The 12717-nt window shown below is 50.9% G+C and overlaps 1 protein-coding gene across 1 annotated transcript in view; it reads right to left on the bottom strand.

The window, feature by feature from the left end:
* Window positions 1–12717, bottom strand: part of LOC144592313 (angiopoietin-1 receptor-like) — a 98666-nt gene that overhangs the window by 27281 nt on the left and 58668 nt on the right. Inside the window, 2 exon segments of the mRNA XM_078396842.1 lie at window positions 2386–2543; window positions 7532–7639. Coding sequence (XP_078252968.1) covers window positions 2386–2543; window positions 7532–7639 — 266 coding nt within the window.

Raw genomic sequence — 12717 nt, 5'->3', positions numbered from 1 at the left:
TCCCTCCCTCCCCCTCCCCCACACTCCAACCCCCTCCCCCCTCCCTTCCCCTATCCCCTCCACCATTCTCCTCCCCCCACACTCCATCCCCCTCAACCCCCCTCCCTCCCTCCTCTCCCCCCCTCCACCCCCTCCCTCCCTCCCTAGGAGATAGATTTAAACTTCGAAATGTGAATAACTTAAAAAATATAACACCGATTTCAATGAAACGTCTTCCGTCAGCACCAAAGGGACGACGGTGAGTAAGGTGGGACTGAAATTGTCACGCTGTCTTGGACTACTGCCATGATATTCTTCTTGATCAATAAGGCAAACACCCCCCTCCTCTTTTACCCCCAGCTCTATCTCTCTTGTAACATCTGTACCATGGAACATTAATCTTCCAGGCCTGCCCTTTTCTTGGCCAGGTTTCCGTACTGGCTACAACATTCCAGTCGCATGTTCCTATCCATGCCCCGTCCATCCCCCATTCCCCATCAGGCCTTTTGCATTAAAATAAGTGCACGTCAATCCTACAGTCCTTCCTCACTCCGTGTCATGCTCTATTCTGGTCAGAATTTTCTTCCATCACAATCCGTACCAACTTCCAGCCTCTGTCCTCAAGTCCTGCACTTGCCCGCCAGGACACAGGTTCCCCTCCAGTTCAGGTGCAAGCCATCCCTCCTGACGTCACCTCTGCTCCAGAAGAGATCCCAATGGTCCACATGGATGAGTTGGTCTGAGGGCCCTGTTTCCATGCTGTATGATTCTGTGATTCTATGACGATATGACTGCCCCCAACAGGCAGATTGTTTTGTTATCTCAATGGTGTCAGGTTAGGTAAGGGGGAAGTGCAACAAGACCTGGGTGTCCTTGTACATCAGTCACTGAAAGTAAGCGTGCAGGTACAGCAGGCAGTGAAGAAAGCTAATGGCATGTTGGCCTTCATAATGAGTGGGATTTGAGTATAGGAGTAAAGAGGTATTTCTGCAGTTGCATAGGGCCCTGGTGAGCCCGCACCTGGAGTATTGTGTGCAGTTTTGGTCTCCTAATTTGAGGAAGGACATCCTTGCTATTGAGGCAGTGCAGCGTAGGTTCACCAGGTTAATCCCTGGGATGGCGGGACTGTCATATGAGGAAAGATTGGAAAGATTGGGCTTGTATTCTCTGGCGTTTGGAAGGATGAAAGGGGATCTTATAGAGACGTATAAAATCATAAAAGTGCTGGACAAACTGGATGCATGAAAAATGTTCCCCATGTTGGGGGAGTCCAGAACCAGGGGCCACAGTCTTAGAATAAAGGGGAGGCCGTTTAAAACTGAGGTGAGAAGAAACCTTTACACCCAGAGAGTTGTGAATTTGTGGAATTCTCTGCCACAGAAGGCAGTGGAGGCCAATTCGCTGGATGAATTTAAGAGAGTTAGATAGAGCTCAAGGGGCTAGTGGAATCAAGGGATTATGGGGAGAAGGCAGGCACGGGTTACTGATTGTGGATGATCAGTCATGATCACAATGAATGGCGGTGCTGGCTCGTAGGGCCAAATGGCCTCCTCCTGCACTATTTTCTATGTTTCTATGTTTCTATCTACAATTGCACCTAGATTGTTGTTGAAGCATGTCGAACATGTAGAGTCCTTACATTGTGTGATAGTTTAGTTTGCCAGGCTTTAATCCCATTTTACATGGGCCAGATCTAGTTTAGTTTAGCGAGGTACAGTGAAAAACTTTTACAATGAAAATATAATCTCATCTCTTTAAGGCTCACACTTCTCTAATTCACTGTTTTTTTTACCATAGAATGGTCTCCTTCCTCTTCCGTAACTAATCTCAAAAAAGCTGAACAGTTAAAAGAGATGTGTAGTTTACACCGAAGATAAGACACAAAATGCTGGAGTAACTCAGCGGGACAGGCAGCATCTCTGGATGGAAGGAATGGGTGACGTTTCGGGTGAGTCCGGAGAAGGGCCTCGACCCGAAACGTCGCCCATTCCTTCCATCCAGAGACGCTGCCTGTGCCGGTGAGATACCCCAGCATTTTGTGTCTATCCACGTCTATCATCATATCATATCATATCATATATATACAGCCGGAAACAGGCGTTTTCGGCCCACCAAGTCCGTGCCGCCCAGCGATCCCCGCACATTAACACTATCCTACACCCACTAGGGACAATTTTTACCTTTACCCAGCCAATTAACCTACATACCTGTACGTCTTTGGAGTGTGGGAGGAAACCGAAGATCTCGGAGAAAACCCACGCAGGTCACGGGGAGAACGTACAAACTCCTTACAGTGCAGCGCCCATAGTCAGGATCGAACCTGAGTCTCCGGCGCTGCATTCGCTGTAAAGCAGCAACTCTACCGCTGCGCTACCGTGCCATCTAAAAGAGGTCCTGCAAACTTACCGTGCTGTTTTGGAAAGCCTGAACCATTCTCCGTTGGAAGTTGCTCTGCTTGCAATGAAGCACGATGCAAAAGGCTAACAGAATGGTCAGGCAGGTCATTCCTGCTGATCCCAGAATAGCATAAAGCAACAGCTGCCGACCATGTTGCCGAACGAGAGCTGGAAAAGACAACAGCACTGATGTTGAGATATACTGCATCTCAGCCATTTTACACTTTATCAACAGAATAGACACGAGAGGACATGTTACCTATTGTGCCCATGCCAATAGTGAGCAAGGCCAATTGCTTGGTCATAAGTTTCACAAAATGCTGGAGTAACTCAGCGGGTCAGGCAGCATCTCTGAAGAACATGGATAGGTGACGTTTCACAGAGTGCTGGAGTAACTCAGCTGGTCAGGCAACATCTCTGGAGAGAACGAATGGGTGACGTTTCGGGTCGAGACCCTTCTTCAGACTGATGTTGGGGGGGGGGGGGGGATAAAGAAAGGATATAGGTGGAGACAGGAAGACAGTGGGAGAACTGGGAAGTGGGAGGGGAAAGAGAGGGACAGAGGAACAATCTAAAGTTCATACCGCTGGGCTGCAAGCTGCCCAAGTGAAATATGAGGTGCTGTTCCTCCAATTTGCGCTGGGCCTCACTATGGCACTGGAGGAGGCCCATGACAGAAAGGCCAAACTGGGAGTGGGAGGGGGAGTTGAAGTGCTCAGCCACCGGGAAATCAGGTTGGTTAAGGTGGACTGAGCGAAGGTGTTGAGCGAAAACGATCGCCGAGCATGCGTTTGGTCTCGCCGATGTAGAGAACAGCGGATACAATAGATGAGGTTGGAGGAGGTGCAGGTGAACATTTGTCTCACCTGGAGTGATCGGAGCAGAATTAGGCCATTTGGCCCATCAAGTCCACTCTGCCATTCAATCATGGCTGATCTATCCCTCCCTCCTAACCCTATTCTGCTGCCTTCTCCCCGTAACCCCTGACATCTGTACTAATCAATAATCTATCTATCTCTACCTTAGAAATATCCATTGACTTGGCCTCCACAGCCTTCAGTGGCAATGAATACCACATTCTGGCTAAAGAAATTAGCCTCATCCCCCTTCCTGAAGGAACGTCCTTTAATTCTGAGGCTGTGACCTCTGGTCCCAGACTCTCCCACTAGTGGAACCATCCTTCCAACATCAACTCTATCTAAGCCTTTCACTATTCGGTAAGTTTCAATGAGGTCCCCCCCTCATCCATCTAAACTCCAGCGAGTACAGGCCCAGTGCCGACAAACGCTCATCTTACTCAATCCTCATTCCTGGGATCAGGAATCCCAGGATCCCACTCATTCCTGGGATCATTCCTGGGATCAGTCCTCATCAACACTATCCCCCCCCCCCCCCCCCCCCCCCAGGAACCCCTGAAATTCCTGTTGAACCCCCACATTTCAGGGAGCACATTCAAGATCAGAATGGCGCGCTGGAACCATCTTTCTTACCACTCCTTTTCAATCCGTGACCTCTGGTTAACATTTTGACGACTTCAAACCACTTGGAGTCATCGAATCATACAGCATAGAAACAGGCCCTTTGGCCCAATATTCCCATCCAATCAACATCTTCCTTCTACACGAGACCCACCTGCCTGCGTGTGGCCCATATCCTTCCAAACCTTTCCTATCCATACATCTGTTCAAATGTCTTTTAAATGTTGTTATAGTACCTGCCTCAACCCTAGGGTTGCCAACTGTCCCGTATTAGCCGGGACTTTCTGTATTTTGGGCTAAATTGGTTTGTCCCTTACGGGACTGCCCTTGTCCCGTTTTAGGCCCGGATGGCGCTGTAGGCCCGGACACTGTAGGCCCGGACGCTGCTGGCCCGGACACTGTAGGCCCGACGCTGCAGGCCCGGACACTGCAGGCCACTGCAGGCCCGGACAGTGTAGGCCCGGACACTGTAGGCCCGAACACTGTAGGCCCAGATACTGCAGGCATGGACACTGTAGCCCGGGGGCCGCTGTAGTCCTGCACAGTGTAGGCCCGGGCGCCGCCTGGTGGAGGTTGCATTGCAATCCGCCTCCCCGGCCCGTGCGGCCGCCATTGGTGGAGCGGGAGCACGTGGCCGCTGGCTGGGTGAGGTCACATGGGGCGCGGGGCGGTGACGTCACCCTTTGTCCCTTATTTGGGAGTGAGGAAGTTGGCAACCCCTACTCAACCCTCTCTGGTCGCTCGTTCATATACCTATCAGCATCTGTGTTAAAAATTGTCCCTCGGGTTCTATTTTTCCTCTCAGCTTAAACCTCTGTCCCCTAGTTCTTGATTCCTCTATTCTGAGTTAAATACTCTGCGCATCTACACTATCTCTTCCCCTCGTGATCTTATACACCGTTATAACTTCACCCCTCACCCCCCAACTCTCTCTGAAGAATAAAGGTCCTAGCCTGCCGAACACCTCCTGATAGCTCATGCCCTCAGGCCCTGGCAGCACCATTGTAAATATTCTCGGCACGCTTTCCAGCTCACTGGCATCTTTCCTATAAGTGACCCAAAACTGAACACCGTATTCCAAATGTGGCCTCACCGACATCTTGTAAACTGTGACATAACATCCCAACTTCTCTTCTGAATACCCTGACTGATGAAGGACAATGTGCAGAAACCCTTCATGACTTCAAATCTTCTGAACCCACCAGTCTATCTCCAGGGTCCCTCAGGTCGGCCGACTTGGGGCTACTGACTATCCCGCGGTCTCGGCTTAAGCTCAGGGGTGACCGAGGGAAGGGGGGAGAGGGGGGAGGGTGGAGGGAGGGGGGGAGGGGGGAGGGAGCGGGGGAGGGGGAGGAGAGGGTTCTGCACCAATGCACGAGAGGTTTGGGCCCAACGGGTCCACTTGGTCTAGTGTTATACTGAAATTGGACGTAATGTAAAAGACATTCACTGGGCTAATTCCTGGGATGAGAGGGTTTTAAAGATACAGCGCGGAAACAGGCCCTTCGGCCCACCAGGTCCGTGCCGCCCAGCGATCCCCGCACATTAACACCTACACACACTAGGGACAATTTTTACATTTGCCCAGCAAATTAACCCTACATACCTGCACGTCTTTGGAGGGGTTCCCCCTTCATGAACAGCTAAGGAAATCAGATCCATACTATATTGAATTTAGAAAAATGAGGGGTGATCGGATGGGGGGGAAGGACAGAATGGGACAATCGAGATTATTTCCACGTTTGGGAGGATCTTGAATGAGTGGACCGTAGTTACAAGATTAACGGGGTGGTCATTTCAAACTGAGGTGCATCGGGCTAGTTAGGATTATGGAAACAGAAACAGACTGATATCATAGTAGAATTTTAAAAGATGCGGAGTTTAACATGAGAAATTTCTTAAGTGGGTTTTTTCCATGTCGTTGATAGATAAGATAACGATGGAATCTGGTGAGTTCATACACAGGTAACAAACTGGAGAGAGAGAGAACATATAAAATTAGAGATGAACAAACACAGAATAGTCCCGGAAAATTCTGCAAATTTCTGCTACAATGATGGGTGGCACGCCTTATCAATGAAACTCCTGTTCGGCCTTGCCTGCCGTTTCCTGTCAAGTCAAGTTTATTTGTCACATACACACACACACACAAGATGTGCAGTGAAATGAAAAGTCACCCACAGTCCAACAATAGAGCAATAAAAATAAACAATTTCACACACAATCACAAACCAACACAAAACAAAAACAAACAAACAAACATCCATCACAGTGAGTCTCCTCCAGTCACCTCCTCACTGTGATGGAAAGGCCAGAATGTCTTTTCCCTACGTTAACCATACATTATAACTTTATTTATCCCGGGAGGGAAATTGGTCTGCCAACAGTCTTAAACCATGATACACAAAACATGAAAATGAAAGGGACGAGTGGAAATGATTGGAGATGTGCAAAGAGTGTGTGGGGGGGGGTAAGGGAGTCAGTCTCAGTCTACCCCATGACAGAAGGGGGAGGAGTTGTACAGTTTGATAGCCACAGGGGACAAGGATCTCCTGTGGCGTTCTGTGCTGCATCTTAGTGGAACCAGTCCTGTTGCTGAAGGTGCTCCTCAGGTTGTGTAAGAGTCTGGAGTCTGAAGAAGGGTCTCGACCCGCAACGTCGCCCATTCCTTCTCTCCTGAGATGCTGCCTGACCCGCTGAGTTACTCCAGCATTTTTGTGAATAAATGTGCTCCTCAGGTTGACTACTTGCTATTTCCATATAATTATATAATGTAATAATTCCATATCTTCCCATCCCCTCCCCTCTCTGCGATCCGCAGAGACCGTTCCCTCCGTAACTCCCTGGTCCACTCGTCCCTTCCCACCCAAACCACCCCCCTCCCCGGGCACTTTCCCCTGCAACCGCACGAGATTGCAACACCTGTCCCTTTACCTCCCCCCTCAACTCCATCCAAGGACCCAAACAGTCTTTCCAGGTGAGACAGAGCGTTCACCTGCACCTCCTCCAAACCTCATCTATTGCATCCCGCTGCTCCAGATGTCAACTTATTTACATCGGCGAAACCAAACGCAGGCTCGGCGATCGCTTCGCTCAACACCTGCGCTCGGTCCGCGTTGGCCAACTGATCTCCCGGTGGCTGAGCACTTCAACTCCCCCTCCCATTCCCAGTCTGACCTTTCTGTCATGGGCCTCCTCCAGTGCCATAGTGAGGCCCCACCTGGAAATTGGAGGAACAGCACCTCATATTTCGCCTGGGCAGCTTGCAGCCCAGCGGTATGAACATCGACTTCTCCAAATTTAGATAGTTTCCTCTGTCCCTCTCTTCCACTCCTCCTTCCCAGTTCTCCCTCTATCTTCCTGTCTCCACCTATATCCTTCCTTTGTCCAGCCCCCCTGACATCAGTCTGAAGAAGGGTCTCGACCGAAACGTCACTCATTCCTTCTCTCCCGAGATGCTGCTGACCCGCTGAGTTACTCCAGCATGTTGTGAATAAATGTACTCCTCAGGTTGACCACTTGCTATTTAGTATACACTTATTTACTCATTATTGGCCCTGACTATCGTCTCACCCTGCCACAATTGGCATTTCTGTTCATTATGAAGCATGATGGGAATTAAGCACGAGAATTACTTGGCCATAGGTTCCAGCCTAGTCGCTGAAGGTGAGATTGTACCTGCGGACTCCTGGAGTGTGTGTAGTTCCATAGTTGGGTTGGGTTCGCTCTCTCCGATACTGTTCTTCGCACAGAGTTCCACCAGGTACGGCGAATTAGGCTCCAGGGCTCGCAGTTGAAACTGAGAAACGACGGTGTCTTTCATTTTGATTTCGGTCTCCTGGGTGTAATCGTCTGCCCCAAAGATCTTGTAGCGTATGATGATGGAGATATCGAGTTGCCTCTTTCAACCCCCCAGGATATGAAAGCAGACGAGTCGGAGATGTTAAAAATCTTGATGTTGGTGGGAGCAGGAGGCCGTTCTGAAAAATAAAACCCAATCACCTCAGTATTAATCACAATGCAGTCCATTTTTTAACCCCACCCAACTGAGGGAGTAGTGTGTGTGCTGAAATCATGGTAAAGGTTGACTGAATGAGGTGTGGTCAAATGGGCACCCAGGTCTTCAATGGTTCACTAGACCAAGTGGACCCCGTTGGGCCCAAAACCTCTCCTGCATTGGTGCAGCACCCTCTCCTCCCCTCCTCCCCCCCCTCCCCTCTCCCCCCCCTCCCCTCTCCCCCCTCACCTCACCTCTCTCCCCCTCACATCTTCCCCCCTCTCACCTCTCTACCCCCCTTCACCTCTCTCCCCCCCCACCTCTCCCCCCTCCCCTCTCTCCCCACCTTCCCTCTCTCCCACCTCACCTCCTCCCCCCTCACATCTCCCCCCTCTCACCTCTCTCCCCACCTCACCTCTCTCCCCATCACCTCTCTCCCCCTCACCTCTCTCCCCCCTCACCCCCCTCACCCCTCTCCCCCTCACCCCTCTCCCTCTCCCCCACCTCTCTCCCCACCTCACCTCTCTCCCCACCTCACCTCTCTCCCCCTTTACATCTCCCCCCCCTCACCTCTCTCTCCACCTCACCTCTCTCCCCATCACCTCTCTCCCCCTCACCCCTCTCCCCCTCACCCCTCTCCCCTCTCCCCCGCCTCTCTCCCCACCTCACCTCTCTCCCCACCTCACCTCTCTCCCCCTTTACATCTCCCCCCCCCTCACCTCTCTCTCCACCCTCACCTCTCTCCCCATCACCTCTCTCCCCTCACCTCTCTCCACCCTCACCCCTCTCCCCTCTCCCCTCTCCCCCACCTCTCTCCCCCCCTCACCTCTCTCCACCCTCACCTCTCCCCACCTCACCTCTCTCCCCTCTCACCCCCCCTCCCCCTCCTCCATCTCCCCTTCCCCCCAGTCCATCCCCCTTACCCTCCCTCCTCCCCCTCACCTCTCCCCACCTCCCCTCTCACCCCCCTCCCCTCCCCTCCCCTCCATCCCCCCTTATCCTCCCTCCCCCCCCTCCCATCCCCTTCCCCCAGTCCATCCCCCCTCACTCCATCCCCCCTTATCCTCCCTCCTCTCTCCCCACCTCACCTCTCTCCCCACCTCACCTCTCTCCCCCCTCCTCTCTCCCCACCTCACCTCTCACCCCCATTCCCCTCCCCCACTCCATCCCCCCTTATCCTCCCTTCTCCCTCCTCCCCCTCTCCCCCCCCCTCCCTCCCTCCCCCCTCCCTCCCTAGGAGATACGTTTAAACTTTAAAATGTGAATAACTTAAAAAATATAACACCGATCTCAATGGAACTTCTTCCGTTAGCACCAGAGGGACGACGGTGAGTAAGGTGGGCCTACAAATGTCACGCTATCGTGCACCGTTTTGGTTGTAGTTCAGGGACAAACAAACAAACAAATGAGAGTTTTAGTGTATAGATTATTGAAAAGGTGTGAAGTATCCTCGACTCGATTAATAGAAAAATAAAGCACAAATCTCATAAATTCATAAATTCATTAGGAGTAGAATGAGGCCATTCGCCCATCGAATCTCCTCCATCATTCAATCATGGCTGATCCACCTTTCCCTCTCAACCCCATTCTCCTGCCTTCTCCCCGTAACCCATGGCACCCCGCACAAAGCAAAAATCTGTCAATCTTCACCTTATAAATACTCAATGACGGCCATTGTGACAATGAACTCCACAGACTCACTCCCTCTGACTAAAGATATTCCTCCTCATCTCTTTTCTAAAGGTACGTCCCTTTTATTCTGAGGCTGTGCCTCTGGTCCTAGACTCTCCCACTGGTGGAAACATCCCCTCCATCTACTATATCCAGGCCTTTTCACTATTCGATAAATTTCAAGCTGGCTCAAAGGGCCGAATGGCCTCCTCCTGCACCTATTGTCTATTGTCTATTAGTGAGGTCCTCCTCGTCCTTCTAAACTCCAGCAAGTTATCCAGGTCAATGCTCAAAATCTCCATGATATCCGATTGGGACAGAGAGAGAAGGGAATGCCGCGGTTACTTGAAGTTAGAGAAATCAATGTTCATACCCCTAGGTTGTAAGCTGCCCAAGCGAAATATGAGATGCTGTTCCTCCAGTTCTGACAGTGGGGGAGGCCCAGGACAGAAAGGTCAGTGTGGGAATGGAAGTGGAATTGGCAACCGGAGATCAGGTAGGTCCAAGCGGACCCGAGTGAAGGTGTTCAGCGAAACGATCGCCCGCTCTACGTTTGGTTTCGCCAATGTATAAGAATCCACATCCATGCGGCACGGTGATGCAGTGGTAGAGTTGCTGCCTTACAGCGAACGCCAGCGCCGGAGACTCAGGTTCGATCCTGACTACGGGCGCCGTCTGTACGGAGTTTGTACGTTCTCCCCGTGACCTGCGTGGGTTTTCTCCGAGATCTTCGGTTTCCTCCCACACTCCAAAGACGTTCAGGTATGTAGGTTAATTGGCTGGGCAAATGTTTTTTTTAAATTGTCCCTAGTGGGTGTAGGATAGTGTTAGTGTGCGGGGATCGCTTGGGCGGCGCGGACTCGGTGGGCCGAAGGGCCTGTTTATGCGCTGTATCTCTAAATCTAAAAAATCTAAATCTTGAACAACAGACACAGTTGATGAGGTTGGAAGTGGTGCAAGTGAACTTCCGCCTAAGGGCTGTTGGGGTCCTTGGCAGAGTCGAGGGGGGAGGTAAGGGGACAGATATTGCATCTCCTGCGGTTGCAGGGGGGAGGTACCTGGGAGGGAGTGGTTTGGGCGAGAAGGGACGAGTTAATCGGGGGAGTTGCGGAGGAACGGTCTCCGCGGAAGGCGGAAAGGGGTGGAGATGGGAAGGTGTGTGACTGGCGGTGGGAGGTGGTGGAAATGTTGGAGGAATTATGCGTTGCATGTGACGACTGATGGGGTGAAAGGTGCCGACGAAGGTCTCTGTTGCAACTCGGGGGAGGGGAGCAAGGGCGGAGCTGCGGGGTACCGAGGAGACACGAGTGAGGGCCTCATCCATGACAGAAGAGGAGAATCCCTGTTCCCTAAAGAATGAGGACATCTTGGATGTCTTGGTATGGAAAAGGGGAGGGGGAGGGGGAGGAGGAGAGGGTGCTGCACCAATGCAGAAGAGGTTTTGGGCCCAATGGGTCCACTTGTTCTAGTACCTTACTAAAATCCAAGTGAACAACATCTGGTGTTCTACCCTAATTGATCACCTTCGTCACCTCCTCAAAAAAAAACGTTATCAATTTGGTAACAATGTGATGTGGCAGTAGAAGTCCTGACCTCTACCTTCCCTTATTGTCTTCCAAATTCTGACCAACTCCTCTGGTTCCCACATCCCTGCTTCTATAGTTTAAACCATTCCAAGTAGCAATAGTGAACCTCCTTGCAAAGATATTGGTTCCCCCTGCATGGATCTTTAGAAGGATGAGAGGGGATCTTGTAGAAACATATAAAGTCATAAAAGGACTGGACAAGCTAGATGCAGGAAAAATGTTCCAATGTTGGGGGAGTCCGGAACTAGGGGACCACAGAGTCTAAGGAATCAAATGGGAGGCCATTTAAAACTGAGGTGAGCAGAAACATTTCACCCAGGGACCTGTGAATTTGTGGAATTCTCTGCCACAGAGGGCAGTGGAGGCCAATACACTGGATGGATTTAAAATAGAGCTAGATAGAGCTCTCGGGGCTAGTGGAATCAAGGGAGATGGGGAGAAGGCAGGCATGGGTTACTGATTGTGGATGATCAGCCATGATCACAATGAATGGCGTGCTGGCCTCGAAGGGCCAAATGGCCTCCTCCTGCACCTATTTTCTATGTTTCTAAGATACCAGTCCCCTACACTTTATGTCTTCTCCCATTCCTGGCAGTACTCATTTACTTACAATTTGTACCACAGGCCTGACCACATCCACTATATCTCCTCTCTAGGATGTATCTCCAGATTATCCTTTTCACTCAGAGTGGGCAGTCCACAGTGGCGCAGCGGTAGAGTTGCTGCCTTACAGCGAATGCAGCGCCGGAGACTCGGGTTCGATCCTGACTACGGGCGCCGTCTGTACGGAGTTTGTTCGTTCTCCCCGTGACTGAGTGGGTTTTCCCCGAGATCTTCGGTTTCCTCCCACACTCCCAAAGACGTGCAGGTTTGTAGGTTAATTGGCTTGGTAAATGTAAAAATTATCCCCAGTGGGTGTAGGATAGTGTTAGTGTGCGGGGATCGCTGGTCGGCGCGGACCCGGTGGGCCCGAAGGGGCCTGTTTCCGTGCTGTATCTCTAAATCTAAACTACACTCAGTGGTGATTATACACGAACGAGCTGCCAGAGGGGTAGTAAAGGCAGGTACAATAACAGCATTTGAAAGACACTTGGGCAGGTACATGGATGGGAATGTTCAGAAGGATATTGACCAAAGGCAGGCAAATGGGACTAGCTTCGATGGGACATCTTGGTCAAACGTGACGAGTTGGGATGAAGGCCTGCTTCACATGCTATGTGACTCTATGACTCTAATCAAGAGAAATATAGAAATACAAATCCAGTTTAAAAAACTGCCATGTTCCCATGCGGGACTGTCCATATGTGAAAGACTGAAGCGGTTAGGCTTGTATGCACTGGAATTTAGAAGGATGGAGAGGGAATCTTATAAGATTATTAAGGGTCGGACACATTAGAGGCAGGAAACATGTTCCCAATGTTGGGGGAGTCCAGAATCAGGGGCCACAACAGTCTAAGAATAAAGTGGAGGCCATTTAAAACTGAGGTGAGAAGAAACTTTTTCACCCAGAGAGTTGTGAATTTGTGGAATTCTCTGCCACAGAGGGCAGTGGAGGCCAAATCACTGGATGAATTTAAAGAGAGTTAGATAGAGCTCTAGGGGCTAGGGAT

The sequence above is a fragment of the Rhinoraja longicauda genome, chromosome 3, assembly GCF_053455715.1.
Source record: "Rhinoraja longicauda isolate Sanriku21f chromosome 3, sRhiLon1.1, whole genome shotgun sequence".
In the NCBI taxonomy this organism is placed as follows: Eukaryota; Metazoa; Chordata; class Chondrichthyes; order Rajiformes; family Arhynchobatidae; genus Rhinoraja; species Rhinoraja longicauda.
This window is presented reverse-complemented; position numbering and strand designations above follow the sequence as displayed.